The sequence below is a fragment of the Nanorana parkeri genome, unplaced genomic scaffold, assembly GCF_000935625.1.
Source record: "Nanorana parkeri isolate BGI_ZX_2015 unplaced genomic scaffold, ASM93562v1 scaffold397, whole genome shotgun sequence".
In the NCBI taxonomy this organism is placed as follows: Eukaryota; Metazoa; Chordata; class Amphibia; order Anura; family Dicroglossidae; genus Nanorana; species Nanorana parkeri.
The window spans coordinates 516,575-537,424 of record NW_017306665.1 but is presented as its reverse complement, the minus strand read 5'-3'; the positions used below and the strand labels follow the sequence as shown (position 1 = coordinate 537,424).

At 45.7% G+C, this 20,850-nt stretch overlaps 1 protein-coding gene across 2 annotated transcripts in view; it reads right to left on the bottom strand.

Moving 5' to 3' along the window:
* Positions 1-3,011: 3,011 nt before the first annotated feature.
* The window catches only part of NSMCE2 (NSE2/MMS21 homolog, SMC5-SMC6 complex SUMO ligase), a 204,637-nt gene continuing 186,798 nt past the window's right edge, over positions 3,012-20,850 (bottom strand). For both annotated transcript variants that reach the window (XM_018559467.1, XM_018559468.1), the window contains exons 5-7: positions 8,637-8,734; positions 5,053-5,159; positions 3,012-3,145 (exon numbers count right to left, since the gene is read on the bottom strand). In XM_018559467.1, the coding sequence (XP_018414969.1) occupies positions 3,037-3,145; positions 5,053-5,159; positions 8,637-8,734 (314 nt within the window). In that variant the 3' untranslated portion in view covers positions 3,012-3,036. The remainder of the gene's footprint in view (positions 3,146-5,052; positions 5,160-8,636; positions 8,735-20,850) is intronic.

Genomic DNA, 20,850 nt, shown 5'->3' with positions numbered 1-20,850 from the left:
AATGTATCCGGGTGAGCTCGCAAATCCTCATATAAACTGCAGAAGTGACCGTTGGAGTCCCGGCGCCTCAAGATTGGGTGTACCCAATAACGACGTCTCCTGCGGGCTCGTTCTCTGCAGATTGCTGTAGCCAGCACCATCAACATGTGATACATGTCTGATCACCAGTTTTACATACACAAAGGGAAGTAGATGTTACGAGAGGGCGGAAGTGACCTCAGAGCAAGAATCTGCATACTGACAGCCCCATGGCTAGAAAAAAAACAAAAAAAAAAACTGTCAGCATCTGGACCGAAAACGCATCAAAAACGCACTGCATGAGTAGCACCGCGTCTGCAGATCCGCATCTGATCTGGACCTGAAAATCATGTGAACAGGCCCTTAGGCATAAACAAGCAGTGCCAGGGCAGCCCCACTGCAAGGAAAAAAACATTTCATTTCACTAGATGTATGTAATGTACGCATTTATGAATGATGTTCTATTAGAATGACTCCACCCCGGATTATAGAGGCATACTAAGGTAATCAGTCCGTGTATTGCGTATGCTTGTTCTTAAAGAACAACTCCGGAGCTCTTCTTTCATTATCCATTCTATACAGCACATGTCTTTAGTGATGTCTCTGGCAACATGTACAGAAGGAAATGTGCTAAAGACAAGAGAGAGGCAGGAACATCGCTACTGGAGAAAAGGAAAGACATCGCTTTAGAGCAGTGGTTCTCAACTCGTGGGTCGCGACACCTTCTGCAGTGGGTCGCGGTGTCATTTCTTCATGGAGCGGCCCATCTGCAGTAGAGCGAAATAGAGAGGGGAATTTGTAGTACAGCTTGTGAGAACTCCATAATGTAAAACTGTCCCCTCTCTCCCGGCCTCCCCCGGGCTCTCCGATAAAGTGGTATGGCCCGTGGAGAGAAGGGACTATTTTCATACTTTCGGCCGGCGCATTAATATCGGGCCGCGGCGCCCGACAATTAAGTTATAGTTCCGGCCTGCACTGGAGAGTACAGCAGATATCAATCCGCCGCTGTATCTACTGTACTCTCCAGTGCAAATAGTTCAGTGACAGTCTGACTGGATAAGCTCCAAACCCCCACATACCCCCCACAATACAATTCCATACCCCCAATAATGTTTAAAATGTGCATATATATACGTTGCTGAATAGTGCACAAGTTGTTTTGTGTAATAAATGAAAATGTCTCAGAAATGAATCATTTTTGGGTCACGACTTCGTGACCAAGGAAAAATGTGGGTCCCGAGGTTACACAGGTTGAGAACCACTGCTTTAGAGGCTTACCCAGATAACATCTGTGAGCTATTATAGGAAATACACATCTAGAGGTAACCTGGGGATGCGGCCTGCGATATAACTCTGTTTTATGTCTGCAGATGTGCTAAAGAGAGGCAGGAACATCGCTACTAGAGAAAAGGAAAGAAGACATACCTTTAGTACAGTGGTTCTCAACCTGTGTAACCTCAGGACCCACATTTGTCCTTGGTCATTAAGTTGTGACTCAAGTCCCTCCGCACTGGAACGCAGGGCATTGCGGTACCGTGTGGGCGATCGAACTGTGGGTGGGAGATGCCTTTGGTGTGCCATTCAAATGAATAGCAATGCAACACACCAGAATGTGCGGTAGGTGCGATTGCATGGTAAGGTGCATTAATCACACGGGAATGGGCCCTCAAAAACACTGACACACAACCACTATTTTTGTTCTTTTAAAAAAAATCCACCCAGTCTCCCTATCTTTCCACCCAGTCTCCCTATCTTTCCACCCAGTCTCCCTATCTTTCCACCCAGTCTCCCTATCTTACGAGAACTGCAGTGGATCCTCAGCCTGGGGTCCAGTGTGGGCTGCTGTGCTGTGGCTCCGTCCATATGTGCATTGTTTGTACAAATCCCTTGCGCACCCTGTAGAGGTGGCGGGAGCCAGAATGTGACGTCACTTCGGTCCAGGCACCTCTACAGGACACGTCAGGGAGCTGTAAGCAATGCACATATGGATGGAGCTCCCTCACGGCCATAGCCCCATCCCATCCCACCTCAAGCTGACACTCGGCACCAGGCCGCATATTTTGAATGGCTGCTTGTTGTGAGAACAGACAGTGCTGCGCTAGGGGGAGGCTGAGGAACCTCTCACCTAGAAAAGTGGAAGGCATGCTCTCACCCCATTCCTCTTTTATGGTGGCCATACTGCCCTGTATGTGCTTTGTGTAGAGGTTACATGTACACCCTTTTTCTTTGCTTAAACATGGTGAGATATGTGTATCCCTGTGGTAGGGGACGACTACCTTTTTTTTTCTCTGTCATTTCTTTTTTGTTTATTTTTGTATTCTTATGCTTTTCTATGTTTTTGCTCTCCATATATGGTTCTCTGTATATGTTTGAAACCAAAAAATGGCAATAAATACTATCGGATTTAAAAAAAGAAAAGTGGAAGGCACCCGGGGACCCAGTAAACACGGGCAAAAGCAGAGACACCGGCACTCCAGGGTGAAAAAGCAAACGTCGGCGCCGGTGTCTCTGCTTTTGCTCATATTTGTGACGGCTGCCATCCGTCGACTACCATAGCACCCGCTTCTCGAAAGGGATCTTGCGGTCAGGAGTGCGATGGGACCATGGACTTTCCACTAAACACGGGGTCGTGACGCACTTTTAGGTCACGGCCCACCAGTTGAGAACCAAGGCTTTAGAGGTTTACCCAGATAACACCTGTGAGCAAGTATAGGAAATACACACATCTAGAGGTAACCTGGGGATGTCGTCTTTGATATCACTCTGCTCTAGGTCTGCAGGTGAGGGCATTTAAACAGGTAAGACCCTGGATGATGCCAGTAACTGGTTTGAACTGACAACACAAACTGGATGTACCCCATTCTATTTGCCATTATGTTAAGTAAGCATTTCCTGGCTGATGAGGGTGTTCCTGCAATAAAAATAACCGCACCAAGGTCACATGGTCATTATATATCCCTTTATTATAGCAAAGGGATAAGGGAGGGGGGTTCAGGGGGACCATAATCAGTGCCCAGCTCATGAACTGGTGGACTTTTTACTGTGAATGTCGATGGCTCTCTTTAGGGCCACGTCCGGAACAAGGTCACCTATGCTCACATCGTACTCGCAGCCAATCCTTGGACACCTGCGGAGACAGAAGAGACGCATTACAAACGTAGAAGTGCATCAGACACAGAGAGGAAACGGACTCGGTGACACAGGACGGCAGCTTTAGGTTTCAGTAACTGAAAAGAGGAAAAAGTACCGAGACGAAGAATCGAGATGAAATAGGCGGAACTTGTGACGTAAGTGGGGTGACTGGGTCCTTAAAGCAGATCTCCAGAACTTTAACAAGTTACCCCATGCAGTAGGGCTACCCCCGCACTGCAAGGGTTAACTGCTCATTTTGGCCTATGGGATGGAATAAAGAAGATACACTCCTTGATCCTGTGACGGTGACCGCTCACCTCACTCCCCCTTGGCGTCCTTACAAGTGAATAGACCTTGCATAGACGTGATGATGCTGGCGAGAAGATGCTGCGGGGACCGCTCTAGCAGCCAGGAGGGATTGAGGATCAGATGAGTATATTTTCAGTACTTGGACCCTTAGACCAAGACTAGCACTGCAAGGGTTAATGTTTAAAAACCCTGGAGTTCCGCTTTAAAGTTTTAGCAATTTATCAAGACTGTGTATGGCCAGCTTCGGAATAAAGGGGAAATCTTTCACTGGGGACACTTGATCTGGTGGCATCTGTCTAAAAGAGGATTCCGCTCCCTGGTGAGATCTGGTCTCACTTCCTGGGCCTGTGTGTCTGCATGACAGGAAGTGAAGGGAAATCTCTCAAATGGGACATGGAAAAAAAAACCCCCTAAAAAGGAGTTTTAACCCTTTTTTACTCTATCCAAAATAATAAATGTCTCTGATACAATCCTTCTCCACAACAAGCTGTGTGGGCCGACGCTGTGTAAGATGCAAGTCATTGGAGGGCAGAGCAAGCACCGCGGTCAGAAAAAAGGGAAATACCTTTAAAAGTTCACTTCCACAAGGAACTGTTACTTCTGGAATGAATCAGAACAACATGTGTTTTGGGAACTCACCTTATAAAGGAACGCCAGAATAGACAGTAAGAGTCCAAACTGCGTTAACGGTCTGCACGTAAATTGTCCCCCCACCCCCCCTTCATCAAGGCAAGTGTTAGCACCAGTAACATGTTACCAACACTGGAACATCTTGTAACTCAGCCTCCGGATCCATTTATATTTAACCGACACAGAGCAATATAGTAAAGTCTGCTCATGAGTCCACTTGGAAGTTCTGATTTGATTTTAAAGCGGACCTTTCCCCATATTTTTTAAATAACAACAAACGCACCTTTCAGTGGTGACAATCTACAGACACATACTTCTAGATAATTGCCGGCTTTGTATTCTCTGCACATCTTATTTCTCTTTTCTTCCCCAGTCTTCTGAAAGTGGCCATTTTTTTTACTAAGGGCAGATAAATCCATCTCCCTTTACTCCCTGGGACTCTGGCACATGTGACTAGGACATGTGACCATGCACATCATATCAGGGGAGGAAATTGCTTTTCCCTGAGATCTCATGAGATTACAGATGAGATTTCCCAGCAATCCTCTGCTGATGTAAACTTCCCAGGATTCACTGCTTGGGCACAGATTACTAATGCCCAAGAGGACCAGGAAGTTGAAAAACAAGAATTGTAAGTAAGATAAAAATATGTTTGTTTAGCTAATGAATGTAAAATGATTTCATATCAGCATGCAGAGCTGCACGCTGAGGGGATTTTTAGTGAAAGGGGGTAAAGGGCCATTTTAAGCCCTGATGAAGGGGCTGAATGGTTTGGCCCCCAAACGCATTGGCCACTTCATGTGTGACCCAGTAAAGCGATTTGGACTCTTTACCATTTGGTCTGGTTCTCCGTTAGTTTGTTATGCTTTGAGTCCCTTTCTGGGTACCCATTGGAGGGTAACCTTGTTTCAAATAAGTGTTACAGTCCCGGCACTTCTTGGATGTGTCCTCTTAGGAACTCACCTGGCAGATTTCCCCTTCTTTTGTCTGTCTTGAATCATTTTTTCAATCGCCGCCTTCTCATAACTGTGACCACATGTTTTATTTTTCACCGGGTTCACCATCTCCACCTGCCAGGACAAGACCACAGCGCTAAAGTTAAAACCTGCAGCAGCAACCATGGGCAATTTCTATGTAGCTGGGATTCAAAAACAAAACAAGTCAAATCAAAGAGGTGACATCATCCCACAAACACTGCAAACAGCGCTAAAGTCAGAAAGAGTTATGCCGATAATAAGAAGTCAGTGCTGCGGCAGGCCCAGGGGAGGAAGAAGTAGAAATCGGGCCCGGTCTATTTCTGGACAGGGACTGCAGCTAAAGCAGAACTGGCCAGGTTTGGGCGGAGAACCTCTTTACCACTTGAAGCCCGAGGTGTTACACCCCTTTCCTGTCTAGGACATATTTCTGTATTCAGCGATGAACGCAGTACTGAAATGAATTGTATATCATATTTTGCGGACACGGCTTTCTTTTGGTGGTTTTATTTTTTACTACATAAAGAAAAAAGTACTAAAAATGTTGAAAAATAAAAACATTGTTCCCTCCGTTATGTTATTACACTTTTATTATTACCCAATTTTTTGGTAATATATATAAGACCCGGTTCGGGGTTATGCGTAACATGTGTCTTAGGGGATAACAAGCCCCCTATGTGATAGCACAGATACAGTGACAGGTCTATTAGACGCCTAATGTCACCTACAGACCCCCAAAAAAGCTGATTAAGCAGAGATCTGCCATGACATGGCTGACAACGGAAATTAGGTAATACACATCAGTGATCAGAGGAGAGATCAGCTGCAAGAGAACTGCTGTGCCAGTCCTGCAATGGCATGGGGGACAGAGGAGCTTGGGATAACTGGCAATGGGGGGGGCTGCACACATTCCACACACCATACAAAACACAAAAAATAGTAACAGCTGTCACCAGCTGTTGACCATTGTGAATGTGACCGCTGTGATTGTGACCGCTGCAACTGTTAGTAACAAATTAGAGCCAATTGTACTTATGAGAATGAGTGGCATCATCACTGGGTGTCTGTGCTTCTCTATGCAATGCAGGCAAATAATTTATTTATTATAGATATTTATATAGCACTGACAATTTACGCAGTGCTGTACACAGTGCACATTCACATCAGTCCCTACCCCCCAGGAGCTCACAATCTAAGGTCCCTATCTCACATGCATACATGCATACAAGGGCCAATTTAGAGAGGAGCCAATTTACCTTCCAGCATGTGTTTGGAGTGTGGGAGGAAATCGGAGTACCCGGAGGAAACCCACACAAGCACAGGGAGAACATGCAGACTCCTCGCAGATAGTGTCCTGACAGAGATTTAAACCAGAAACCCTCAGAGCTGCAAGGCAGAAGCACTAACCTTGATCGTGGATGATCATGGCTGGTGGGAGGGGCTGGCAGGGGACCGAGGAAGGCAGGGAGGGGCCAGCAGAATACATGGCTTCCTTAAAACATCACAGCGCCCTGCCTCAGTACACCTCTTAAGAGCCCTCAGCCCTGATGCAAGCAGTGGGCTGGCTCATGGGAGGCATTATGCAAACATCTTGCTGGGTAGGTGTCAGTCTGGGGGAGTGGGTGTTCCTAGGCAGGCTGAAGTTGCATGCAGACCCCCCACATGTGATACTGAGCCTCCAATAACTGAAATCCAATCAATGAAAAAGGAAGGCCAATAAAAGTCAGGCTAGGGAGGAAAGCACTAGATGATGCCAGGAAAGGAGGTAGAGTTGCCACCTTGTCTTCAAGCGAAACCCGAACATTCTAACGACACTTTTTTGGGGAGAATGAGTTTATTATTTATATGTAAATAGTGCCACCCATTCATATGTAAATATCACAGTTGAGACTATTTTTAGTGGGGGGTCAGTAGCCCCTATCTTAATTTTGGTTGCCCCCGTCTGCCTGACATCTTGTGTCCGGGTTTCTGCTGCCATGAAACCCGGGCACAGCATTCAAAACCCAAACTGTCCGGGTGAATCCTGGACAGGTGGCAACCCTAAAAGGAGGCGGGCTCTATCCGACTTGCTGCAGATTCTAATGCACATTGTGAGGACCTCGCAGTGTGCAGTGAACTCAGAGGAAGCGATTTCAGTCCAGGAGAGGAACCGGTATCACTGTGCGAGACTGAAGGGGAGGCCGGAGCTCATATCCTAATATCTGAAATTCTTCTGCAGGTCTGTTGGTGTCATGCAGATCAGGATTGCTGCTGTTCGGAGTCTGTGTCGGGTTATGTCATACAGTCACTGCAGCTGCAAGCAGTACTGAGCAGAGCTCTCCTTCAGTGACATCATTAACATGCGCCAGGGGTGGGCAACTCCGGCCCTCCAGCTGTTGTGGAAATACAACTCCCATGAGGCATTGCAAGACACTTACCCCCCCTCAACTCCGGCCCTCCAACTGCAGTCAGCCTGCATGCAGAGTCACATTCCGGGCTGCTGGAGAGACACAGAAACCCTATAGAGCAGGGGTGGGCAACTCCGGCCCTCCAGATGTGCTTTAACTACAAATCCCAACATGCCTCTGCCACTGGGAGTCCTGGCTGTAACGGTCAGTCTTGCAATGCATCATGAGACTTGAAGTTCACAACAGCTGGAGGGCCAGAGTTGCCCACCCCTGATCTAGGCTGAGATGATGTCATCAGTCTGCTGCAGGAAGGAGAAAGGATTTCCTCAGCCTCCTCTTCCCCAGTTATGAGACTACTGCAGGCAGGAGGAAGCATTTCCTCAGTCTCCTCTCCCCAGTGATCAGACTGCTGCAGGCAGGAGGAAGCATTTCCTCAGTCTCCTCTCCCCCAGTGATCAAACTACTGCAAGCAGGAGGAAGCATTTCCTCAGCCTCCTCTCCCCCAGTTATGAGACTACTGCAAGCAGGAGGAAGCATTTCCTCAGTCTCCTCTCGCCAGTGATCAGACTACTGCAAGCAGGAGGAAGCATTTCCTCAGTCTCCTCTCCCCCAGTGATATGCAACATTCTAACTTTGTAGCAAGTCACAAGGCGAGGAATGAACAAACTGGCTTCTCAATTCCATATGATTTTGGCCACCCCTGCAATAGAGGATATGTGGGGGATGGTGCTGTGTCCTGTACTGTACCCCAAGAGATTTTACTGGTCATTCAAAAATCCTATTTTTGTGATCGTACTGTACAGGAGACAGGGGATTCATAGACGACTGGGAAGTCCACAAGTGATGACCGAGGGGAGGGGGGGGGAAGGGGCAACACATCAAGACAACTGTTAACAGGCCCATATAACAGAGACAGGGGGAACCACCAACTAGGGTATCAGCCTGTGACACCTCACAGCCCAAAACTGGCATCTTGCAGAACATGTGAAGAGAAGACCAGGCGACCATATACCTAAGGACACTTAACGAAAAACGGAGGATCTCCTGGAGTGGGAGGGGTTATATGGAGGTCCTCACAGCTCTGACCAGTGTCCAATCACCTGCCGATACCACCATATTACCCATCGTCTATGAATCTGCCCGTACTGCAAGATCAAGAAAACATATTGACAACAGCAGAACATACCTGTGTGATGGGGCAAATGCAGTTATCGATGCTCTGGGTGACGGCTATCTCTTCGTCATCGTCCAAATTAACCTCTGGTTCCTCTGATGGCACGCCCACTAGAAGACAACGGAGAACATGAATAACATGAGGACTGCTAGAGATGATTTGCAGAGCTGCAATATAATGAGAAATACTGAGCTGCAGTTAGTGTACACAACATGAAGTCCATGAACCCATCACACTTCTGACTGCCAAGTCCTGAAGTAACAGATGGGTGCTGCGATGTGTCCAACGGACGGCGCCGCCATATACACAAAGCATAAATGGGGCACAGACACTCCAACTGGTGAATAGCGCATCTTTTATAAGAACGTGCTATTCACCATTTATACTTTGAGTATACACAACATGACATTCAACCTAAACACATTACATAAACATAATAACTTAGAATCTATAGATAAAACTCAACTCTTAGCAGAGTATCAAATGCACAAATAAAACACATAGAAGGGAGATGTTTTAGCGGTCAAAGAATTAGTATTCCTGTGTAATGAGAAGAACTTCTGGGACCTGTTCCCGGAGGCTCAGAAGTGCTTCTCACTGGTCATCGAGGTCATGTGACCTTGCTTCATCACCACCTGATGAAGGATCTTGTGTGGTCCCGAAACATCGCGTTTTCCGTTTGTGATATATTGAATGCAAGACGTCAATAAAGATGCTATAAACTTGATGAACACAATATCAGAAATGTCCCCAGCACACCGAGTTCCTTCAAGGAGAATCAATCGTTGGTTTATTGAAAACTCATGTCAAACACACCATCGCTTTCGGGGGCCGCACAGGGTCCCTTCATCGGGCATAGCCTGATTAAGACGGTGTGCTGGTGACTTCCTCTTCTGGTGGCGCCAGGTCAGGTGTGCGATGGGCTACCTAGAGTAATCTGTGCTGACAAATGCGTGCTCACCATTTGCAAGCATTATGAGCATTCCATAGTGCGGGGCTAGGAAGTCCAGTGTACAGACCCGCAGGCAGGGACTTCAGACATGTAAGTGCACCATAGGTCGGTGGAGGGGTGCTGTGGGTACGATTTGTGAAAAAGTGAACTTAACCTTTAAAGTTGTTCTTCCCCAACACCCTGTTGTCCCTCTGTCACCAAGACAGGATGAGAATGAGGAAATTCTGCAGTGGGTCACACCAATAAAAACCCCTGGTGATCAGGAGGATGGGATCTCTTCCAACCTGTTCTCTAAACCAGTGGTAGCTGTAAGCAATGCACAAATGAATGGAGTTTCCCTCGTGGCCATAGCCCTATCTCATCCCACCTCAAGCTGACACTTGGCGCCGGGCAGAATATTTTGAATGGCTGCTTGGCGAGAGATCTGACAGTGCTGCGCTAGGTTGAGGCAGAGGAATCTCACACCTAGGAAAGTGGAAGGCACACGGGGACCCACTGAACACAGTAATAGCAAAAAGTTTCCCAGCACACTCGCCAGCCAGCATGCAAAAAAACTTGTCTCACCGCTAAGGTTAAAAACAGAGGTTTAGATACACGTCTTCTGCAGAAAATGTGAAAGCCGCAGAGCCGCGCCAAGGCACCACAATATAGTGCGGTCCTAACTCTAAACTATGAGAGTCTCCATCTTGGAGCACATGGGGCAAAAGATCAAAGCTGGTAACAAATTGATGAGTGCGTTTGCCATTTGTTTTGCTCCACTGAACACAGGGTTGCGACCCACTTTTGAGTCACGACCCACCAGTTGAGAACCAAGGCTTTAAACCTACAGACATCATACTTTTTTTTTTCCAGCGCACATCGTAACGCTCATGTCTCTAGAGAGGTATCTATCTCCACAGGTCCTGGAACAAGCACTAACAAGGACCAACACGAGGGTGAACTGTAAGAGCCCCGTAATGTACAGACTGGTAGAGTTCTTTTTGTGGGGACACATAACCTTTATCTGACTGGACTAACAAATTCAAGAGTGGAAATGGAAACGTCCTTTGTGGTAAGAGGGACCTGTGTTTTAGGCCTTGTTCACACCAAATGCAGACCAGATCCGGTCAGGTTTCTGCACACGCACGATGCGTTTTTGATGCGTTCCAGAGCAGATCCAGAGCAGATAAAATAGGGCTTGCCGCAGTTTTTTCACCTGGTCTGGATCCGCACGCTGCGATGTGAACTGGAGGTCAAAATACCATAGGAATACATTGGACGCAGTTTTGATCCGGTCTGCACCTGCTCTGGTCTGGATCTGCTCCGCGCTTGGTGTGAACAAGGCCTTAGAGGTCAAAGATTCCCGCAATCCATACCTACAGGAGGAGTAAAAACCTCAGGGATTTGTTGATATGAGCGGACACAATGGGTAAGTATTAAAATTCTCTTTCTCTTCTCTAGCAGAAGCGGCTGACCCTAGAATTACTATCTGAACATTAAACAGCCATATAACACATGTACCTTGATAAACACAGAGCACCAGGGATGACAGCTGTCCATGTTCCGGTGGCCCAGCGATTAGCAATGGAAACTACCAGCCATAAAGTGTTCATAGAGTAATTCTCGGGTGAACTTCCACTTTAATTTCCTCAATGTTTGCAGGGCCCTTATCGGCAGTTCCACATTTTCTCATTCACACGGGTCATATCATATTCAAGATCAATATAATTGTAGCGGAAATGACTGCGTCTGGTTACTGAAACGCCCGTGTTTGCTGGTGTACATCAGTAAAATGACAGGTTTATTCAAATGTAGATTTCAGAAGGACAGACGTGACCTTCGTGTGGCCCCTGAGTGCCACCGTCTGCAGAAGCCAACTAACTGAGATTAGCAGGTGGCTATACATTTTGTTGAATTTAAACATTAGATCCATGAACTCTGAGAAATGATTATTAAACATCTTCCAAATCAAATCGTGGAGGTGACAGAAACCGTGTTTTACAGAGGAAGTCTTTCTTGATCCACACTCTGCAGACGCTGACATCCAGGAGCTTTAATATGAATCTGTCTTCCCTTAAAGGAGAAGTGTTGGGAGAGTAAAATATACTTTTCCCAACACTTATACCTTGTTCACACCTGAACATTTTGTAGCGCGTTCTACGCTCGACAAACGCTCTACAAAACGCTCAAACATCTAAATCCCATGGTTTCCTATGGGTATGGTTCACACCTTGCCGTATTTCAGCCCGTCCCTAACGCGCTACAAAACGGCCCACGCCTGAAAAAGGTACATGTACTACTTTGCGCGTTTCCATTGGGATACAGCCAAGTAGCCCTCGCGAATCGCGGTAAAAAAACGCGCGACAGACGCGCATAAGCAATACGCCTAGGTGTGAACCAGGCCTTAAGATGGCTATACATCGTTCTATTTCTTTTCGTTGAACCTGCGGGCTGAACGAAAAAAAAATAGAACAGGTTCCTCCGTTGCTGCTGACGTGCGGTGATTGAGGAATCTCCTGCTGTTTCTTTTGTATTCGGACAGCGGCCGCCAGCAGAACACCTGAGCAGAGCCGGCAGCACAAACACTTACACGCGTACAGCAAACAATATGGTTTATATGCAGGACTGTTGATGTAGATTTTTACATTTTTCTTATGGATCTCTAGGCAGTACAAGTTTATTGATCTTTATGTAGCTGGCTGTCGGATCTGTTAAGTCACAGATTTTCCGACCGGGTCCTGCGATCAGGTTATTTAGACAAGCCGGCCGAAAGCGTGCAGACAGCACGCTTTCGGCCGTGCTGTCTGTCCGGTTTCGGGAACCGGACAGAATTCGCATAATGTATGGCCAAGCTTTAGAGCCGGTGTGTGCAAATGGCTCTGTGCTTTCAGCAGATAGGGGCCATAGCCTGCTATATGCTGACTTTGGGTCACAAGAGTACATTAGTAAATGTATTCCTGTGACCAAAAACAGAAGTAAAACCACAAAAAAAAGTTTGGCTTTGCTTCTCTTTTAGCACTAATCTTCTGCGCCAATAGTCTCATCTCAGCTACGTTTAGCTAGTTTATTCACATTCTCTGCAAATTAGTTAAACTTATTATTGTTTTTATTATAGCTGATGCAGCACTGATTACGTTTGTGCTACCTTTCCTATGTGTACAATGCAAATGTACCCTATTGTTAGGATACTAGGTGGCATTTGCCAACAAGTGTCCCTTGGTTGCTAGGACGCAGATGGCTTTTGACACTTAGCATCTTTTGGTTGCTAGGACTAAAGTGGCTTCTGCCACCTAGCACCCTTTGGTTGCTAGGCATGCAGACGGCTTTTGCCACCCAGCGTCCTTGGCAGCTAGGATGCAGACGGCTTTTGCCACCCAGCGTCCTTGGCAGCTAGGATGCAGACGGCTTTTGCCACCCAGCGTCCTTGGCAGCTAGGATGCAGACTGTTATTGCCACCCAACGTCCTTGGCAGCTAGGATGCAGACTGCTATTGCCACCCAGCATCCTTGGCAGCTAGGATGCAGACTGCTATTGCCACCCAGCATCCTTGGCAGCTAGGATGCAGACTGCTATTGCCACCCAGCGTGCTTTGGTTGCTAGGATGCAGACTGCTATTGCCACCCAGCGTGCTTTGGTTACTAGGATGCAGACTGCTATTGCCACCCAGCGTGCTTTGGTTACTAGGATGCAGACTGCTATTGCCACCCAGTATTCTTTGGTTGCTAGGATGCAAACTGCTATTGCAACCCAGTATTCTTTGGTTGCTAGGATGCAAACTGCTATTGCCACCCAGCGTCCTTTGGTTGCTAGGATGCAGACGGATCCAATAGAGTCCATATGTGCTGTACACAAGTAAACGTTAACACAAACACTTACATGCCTACAGCATACAATATGGTTCATATGCAGGACTGTTGATGTAGATGTTTCCATTTTTCTTATGGATCTGAAGGCGGCGCAAGTTTATTGATCTTTATGTAGCTGTGTGCATGGGCCATAGAAAACAACACACCGGCATTCAGATACTTAAATAAAAACAAGCTCTCTGCACTGATAAAAGAGGAAAGTTATTTTAAAGCTGCGTATATAGCCTTAAGTATATTGTTTTGCCCCCATCTCTAAATCTCAGGTGGACCTAATCATGGTCATGGGTTATTTCAGATTGCATCTCAGCACTGCTGGTCTTTTCAAGCCTCTTTCAGCGACTTCCTGTCTACATGCACTTGCTTCAGCAACGGCTACACCTCATTACTCTGGACCAGCTTCCTAATAGAGACGATGGAGAAACATGGCTGCTTGTAGGCTTCTCAAGGAGCGTGAGTGACGGGGTCTCAAAGCAGGAACAAAAAGGTATTTTTTTTTTTAACAAAATCTGCAGATTTAAAGAGACTTTGCTTATGTTGGCCTAATGTCTATGGGGACATGCAGTGCAATGTAAGGTTTGGATCCTCTCTAGTGATTTCTAGCTGACATGCCTTTTGAACAGTTTAAGAAATGTGTGTTCAGTGATGGTACACGGCCATGTCACGCAATTTCAAGTTTAAATGAAATTTTTTGGAAACGGGGAAAAAAACAACGATAGGCAGAGACTTCTTTACCGGCTCCCTGGAAGATCATACAGCAGATCATTTAATGCTTTCTTAAGCTGGCCACACACCTTACAATTATCTGCAGATTTGCTATGGTCAGATGGAAAAGGTGCAACAGATTCCTCCATCTACACTAAACTGTGTGGATGGAGTAATCTCCACCTGGGCCAATCTGTTGCATCTTTTCCATCTGACCACAGAAAATCTGCAGATAATTGTAAGGTGTATGGCCAGCTTAACTTTTCTCCGGGAAGAATTAAGCAACAGTCTCTGCTCTGTCATCCTGAGCTGTGCAATTAGACAGACACTTTGCTCATGCTGTGCTGCATTCAAGGAACACCTCAATGTAATTTCTTGTAAACCAGTTAAAAAAAACAGCTGTGTAACTCATGCAAGGGACGGCTCAATGCAGAAGTGCTATAAGGGATAATGAACGTAATAGGTAGCAACAGGGTCTGCTAAATGCAGAGGAGTGCTACAAGGACTAATTAGTGCAAAGGGGTGCTACAAGGGATGTTAGGTGCAGGGGAGTGCTACAAAAACTGCTAAGTGCCGAGGGGTGCTATTAGAACTGCCAAGTGCAGAGGGGTGCTACAAGGAGTGCTACAAAGACTGCTAAGTGCAGAGGAGTGCTACAAGGACTGCTAAGTGCAGAGCGGTGCTACAAGGACTAATTAGTGCAAAGGGGTGCTACAAGGGATGTTAGGTGCAGGGGAGTGCTACAAGGGATGCTAAGTGCAGAGCGGTGCTACAAGGACTGCTAAGTGCAGAGGGGTGCTACAAAGACTGCTTAGTGCAGAGGGGTGCTACAAAGACTGCTAAGTGCAGAGGGGTGCTACAAAGACTGCCAAGTGCAGAGGGGTGCTACAAGGACTGCTAGGTGCAGAGCGGTGCTACAAGGACTGCTAAGTGCAGAGCGGTGCTACAAGGACTGCTAAGTGCAGAGCGGTGCTACAAGGTTTGCTAAGTGCAGAGCGGTGCTACAAGGATGCTAAGTGAAGAGCGGTGCTACAAGGACTGCTAAGTGCAGAGGGGTGCTACAAAGACTGCTTAGTGCAGAGGGGTGCTACAAAGACTGCTAAGTGCAGAGGGGTGCTACAAAGACTGCCAAGTGCAGAGGGGTGCTACAAAGACTGCCAAGTGCAGAGCGGTGCTACAAAGACTGCCAAGTGCAGAGGGGTGTTACAAAGACTGCCAAGTGCAGAGGGGTGCTATTAGGACTGCCAAGTGCAGAGGGAAGCTAGAATGACTGAGAACATCAGTGAGCTGTATAGTTCCAGACACGCAAGCGTTCTCACTTCTCCTGTGCATGATAAATTTATAAGGTACATTTTGACATCCCTTGTTGGAGCTGCATTTCTGTTTAGAACAGATTGTCTGGCCCTTCAGCAAATGGACAGTTGTCTTTGCTCTATTCCATTGTGCTCTATCCCAACTCAGTCATATACCCCATCCCAAAATGTAAAGCCTCCAAATATTTTCTCTGCTTATAGAAAAAACTGTAAAAATGTAGAACCCACCTGATCCCCTTTAACGTGTTCATACTTGGGCAACTGACTGACAATGAAAGCTGTCTAAGGACACTGTGCATGCGCCAGTGGTGTGCGGCTGCCATGGGACCCAAGGATGGGAAAGGGGCCCCACTAGGTGTTATCTTATATTTCCCTGCCAGGATAGAGGACGTCAGATGCACAGGATTACATTTTGGGATTATGCTGTTGCTAGTCAATGATCTCCTTTGCATCCCGCCCCCATCTGTGAGTAGATTTATTTCAATCAGAGCTTCTTTTTATCCTGGTCAGCACTTTGACATCAACCCTGTATGCCTAACATCGTATTCCGGAGGCTGAAAAATCCCAGAGAGTCTTCTTAGCTAAAAAGGTTTGCTATTCTGAAAAAAGCCGGAGTTTAAAGACATTTGCATTCATTTCATACATTAATATGCAGAGTAGCACTAGCAATTATGTAAGTATATAAAATTTAAATAACATATTTTTTTTTGATTTACTGACTTGTTCAGCATTGGCTGGCTGGGGTGGTAAAAGGAATGAGAGGGTTTAGAAGATCTACTAACTTTTATCCGTAGCACTGGTCTCTAGTAGTCTGCTGACTATGTTAGCAGCTCTCATAGCACAACCTTCCTTTAGAGACATACTTTATGTTAGGATCAATGACACGGTTGTCCCAATTGACACTGCCAGGCGTCACAGAGAAAGGTCACTGGGGGGCCCAATCAAAATGTCGCTATGAGGCCCCATGAATTGTAGTTACGCCCCTGACTTGTGCTTATTGGTACTTCTCAGCATTGCACAGCATATCATGTGCAGATTTCCAAGTGTTCTTGTGCACAGTGAGATGGTTTGTGTTATTACCCCAAATCTACAGACTTGTATATAGACTGTAAGTAAGTGTGGTTGTAAAATATACATATAAGCTCATAAACCAAGGCCCTTAAACTGCATGTAACGGCATTGGCAAACAGCTAGAGCTTTTATATTGCAATCCTTTAAATTAGCATAAATTTGTTTATTCATTTTGAAGTCTGCAAATACAGATGCTCTTCGGGTTGCGATCAATCCAGTTCTGATCTGTCGCATTTACGATACAGTAAACTCCCAGCTATTCGGCACCCACAGGGATCTGTAGGTGCCTGATAACTGTAGTTTCTGGTTGCTTGAGAGTCAATAGTAACTCTCAAGCAACCATCCCCGAGGTGCGCCGCTTCCCCATTCACCTGCCGGCTAGCTTCTGCAGCCGGCAGGTGAATGTAAACAGCCGGGAGCAAAAGCGAGACTGCTCTTGGCTATTTCAAATTGCAATATTGCACCCGCCCACTGAGCAGAGGAGCAGACCTGAGAGATAACTTTTTCTCTCAGGTCCACTTCTCCTCTTAGTGGGCGGAGTTTCAATAGCCAGCCTGCTATTGGCTATTGCAATTTGAAATAGCCAATAGCAGTCTTGCTATTGCTCCCGGCTGTTTACATTCACCTGCCGGCTGCGGAAGCTAGGTTAATTTGAAATAGCCAATAGCAGTCTGGCTATTGCTCCCCATTGTGTACTGTCTGCTGCCAACCGTGGCAGTACAGTACACTCCTCGGGTTCACGATACGATTGGGTTACGATGGGTTTATCAGAACGTAACCCAATCGTAAACTGAGGAGTGTCTGTATCTTATTGAGAGTTATGCAGAGCAGTCACGTGAACAAAACCTTTCTGGATTTTTTTTTGTGCCGAGATGAGCTGGAGGACAGTCCAGCCAGTTTGACATACTTGTCTCTCTCCATGCCCTACTGGATTGGTTGAGACCTGCTGAGCAAGCACAATGAATACCTTAGGTTACCCACATACATGGTGTGCTCATTGCCCTATCATGCTGATTACTGTTGGATCAGAAATCTATTGTATATCTCTAGGCACTCTGCAACTTTTTTGCACATCCTCTGGTGTTGGGAGAAATGGCCATTATCCGAAATTGATTTTCCGGGACAACTGTTCCTTGCATAAGATGCTGGAACTGCTGCCTAGAGCATAAGCAGGCAAGCTTGGCTGAAAACAGCATTGTGTATATTTATGCAATGATTATTCTACAGAATGATCTGAGACTGGCGGATTCGCTGTCCACCATCTCACATCTATGGGTAAATTAATTAATTTGCAGGTTGAGTTGGCCTTTATATAAGAGCCCAGCGCTGGCTGATAAAGCTCACTGATATCTTTCACCTCTCCATGTAATCCACTTTATCTGCCAGTGATCAATGGATGTACACGTAAGAAGCTATAAATAAATGTATGCATGCAACTCATTCACCTCAAGCTAATTCTGTGCTGTATTCTGAGTCATCCAGCTGCTCCAGATGAGTAAGTGAGGCTTTTATGTGTCTTTCATGACAGGCGTGAGTAGGCTTTTTCACACTGCTTCACATGTATGTACAGTACCCCCCACCCCCACCTTTCATCCACACCCAGGAGAGGAGTTCTACAATGACAAATATTTGACGCTCGTCACTCCATTGCATTGTTTGGTCTCTCTGCTTATTCATCAACTACCCGGCTAAAATAGTTCTTTTCAGATGCTCCGGGGTCAGCAAAGCTCATGAAACCTGAAAGTTTCACATCTATGAATGGTTTTAGAAATTCTGATAGGGTCACGAGAAAAACATAATGCCTGTCATTCATCTGCTTGAAGTGCATGGAAATTTTTTTTATTTACGCAAACACAAAACACATGGCGACTGAACCTGGCCACGATTCAGATTTTCATATGAATGTTCACATGAAAAAAAAAATGTCAGAACATTAGATAATGCCATCAGAGGCTTGCAGAATGTCTTCTGAAATGTCCTTTGGTCGTAAACATTGAATTTGCAAAATTAATGGAGATTCCCGAATGAAAGCTCACTCTTAGAATTTCAATCAAGAAAAATGTTTCATCCTCAAATTAATTTCTTTCCCTTGCTACAGTCCAATTAGATTGCCGATTTGGCCCCATTAGCCCCATTCACTTTCAGAATTACATTCGAGAACAATGTTACATCCTTACCTTAATTTTTCACCCCCTTGCTACGGTCCAATTAGATTGCTAATTTGACACCACTAACTATAGGAAAATCAAATGAATGTTCCGAATACATATTTTTTTTATAAGTGTCCGATGGCACATGCTTGCAACAATTTTGTGACTACACATTACAAAAAGCATCAACTTGCCTGTCTTGGTAAAGCTCAACAAATACGATATTCTGCAGGTCACATCTTGTAGCGTACATCCATTTTTGTGAAACACTTTCGGGGGAATTTATCAAAACTGGAGCAGACAAAATCTGGAGCAGATTTGCACTGCAGCCAATCAGCTTCTCTGTCTCATTTTCAAATCTTACAAGGGCAAACTGAAGAGAGAAGCTGATTGGTTGCCATGGGCAACTGCTCCAGAATCTTTTTGCTCCAGTTTTGATAAATTCCCCCCCAGTACATCTTCAGGTCAGACAGCAGTTGTGATTTGCAGATAGAACCTTTCAGCCAAGAATGTGTACTTTTCATCCTAGTAGGACAGGGGAGGGGCTGGATTCCCCCCTCCCCGATCCTCCAACGCTAACTGGTGGAACGGACACGGGCGGTTTCAGCTGGCTCTGCCTCTAGATAGGCAGAGCCAGCTGTCACTCACGCAGCTGGGCAGATCCAGACATAATTGTCGGGATCCGCTTCAGCTGCGGCGTCTCAGTATACCACGAGCTGTAGCTGTGACGGGAGGACGCTAGTTTGTGTCCTCCCGTTACCCTAAGGAGAACTATGGGGAAAAGCCCTAACCCCATAGTTCTCCTTTAATTAACCCCATGAAGAAATGCCAAAAAACGATAGCTGTTTTTTTCTCAGGTTCTATAAATACGCTACTAAAATAAACTGAAAAATCTGATGACTTTTCATGCAAAACCATACAAAGTACGAACACATTTTCACAGGCCTACATACACCTGTACTGAATACATCAGCAGATAACTTCTGCCTGATCAGTTGTTATCTTTGTACAAATGAATACGTCCGTTCACTCTGATCTCATAGTAATGGATGGATAGTGGTTCTGCTTCTTAGATCTGTAGGGCTGTCCAGTCCCAGTGCAGACAGCCTCACTCCTGTTAAATTCTCTGTAAATTGAAACCTATCATTAAAATAAATGAGGTTTCTTTGTCTATGGCAGCCATGTGGTAATGATGGAAAGACACCGGCCCTGTGCTAAGCACTAATGGTGAAAGCACATCACTTATTATGACTGCAGAAGCATTTCATCTACTGATTATTTTTAACCCCCAATGCACTTAAAGCCAGCGACATACACACCCTGTTCCAAAAAAATCTCTCTGTAACTGTAATATAAGCCGAGAAAAGCTTGGTATTTTTCTGATGCGAGTGTTTTCATTTGCCTACAGACATTACTGAACATTTGCATGTTTGAAGGCCTTTTCCCAACCATGGTCAACAAGACTTTGGGTAAGTTGGTCAGTCAGGATGGACGTGTGGATTTATGGTCAAAGACAAATGGGGAATCCCTTTTGTCTTTGACCATAAATTCAAACTGCAAAATGAGTCCCAAGTTATGTGCAAAGATTCTATAGTTGATAATTACTACAAAAATAATACCATTGTAGCATAAAGGTAATGCCCCCCCCCCAAAAAAAATGCGCTAGGAAATATTTCGTGCCGACATATATTCAACCAAATTATCTTACTAAAATATTGGCACTGACAAGTCCATGGTGAATGAATGCAACTGATCTGAGCAGACTGGGTCCTTGGTGGCAATTAAATTCATGACCCGTGTGTGGAGCGACTAGTGGTCTAGACTCTACACATCTTTGCTACGGTTACTGGAACCTTGTGATCTCCACTCACACACAATAATGCAAGTTGCTCGCTTCACCTCATCAAATTGTTTCACTTCAGTTTTGCGCGCATGACTTCCTTTTTGGTTGGACGGAAAGCATCACTCAAGCAGCGCAACAAGTGATTTTAGTCTCATAATTACACCATATGATTCACAATAAATCATTTACAACGCTCCGTTGGTTTAATGAGAATGGGGAAGAAAGGAGCGAGTGACACATATAGAACACCACGTATGCTGCAGAAGGAACTATTTCGGAAAGTGTTTAATCAAGAGGAGAAAGTGACGGGGACAAAGTGTTGATCAGGAGACACCTGTTAAAAGGGAATA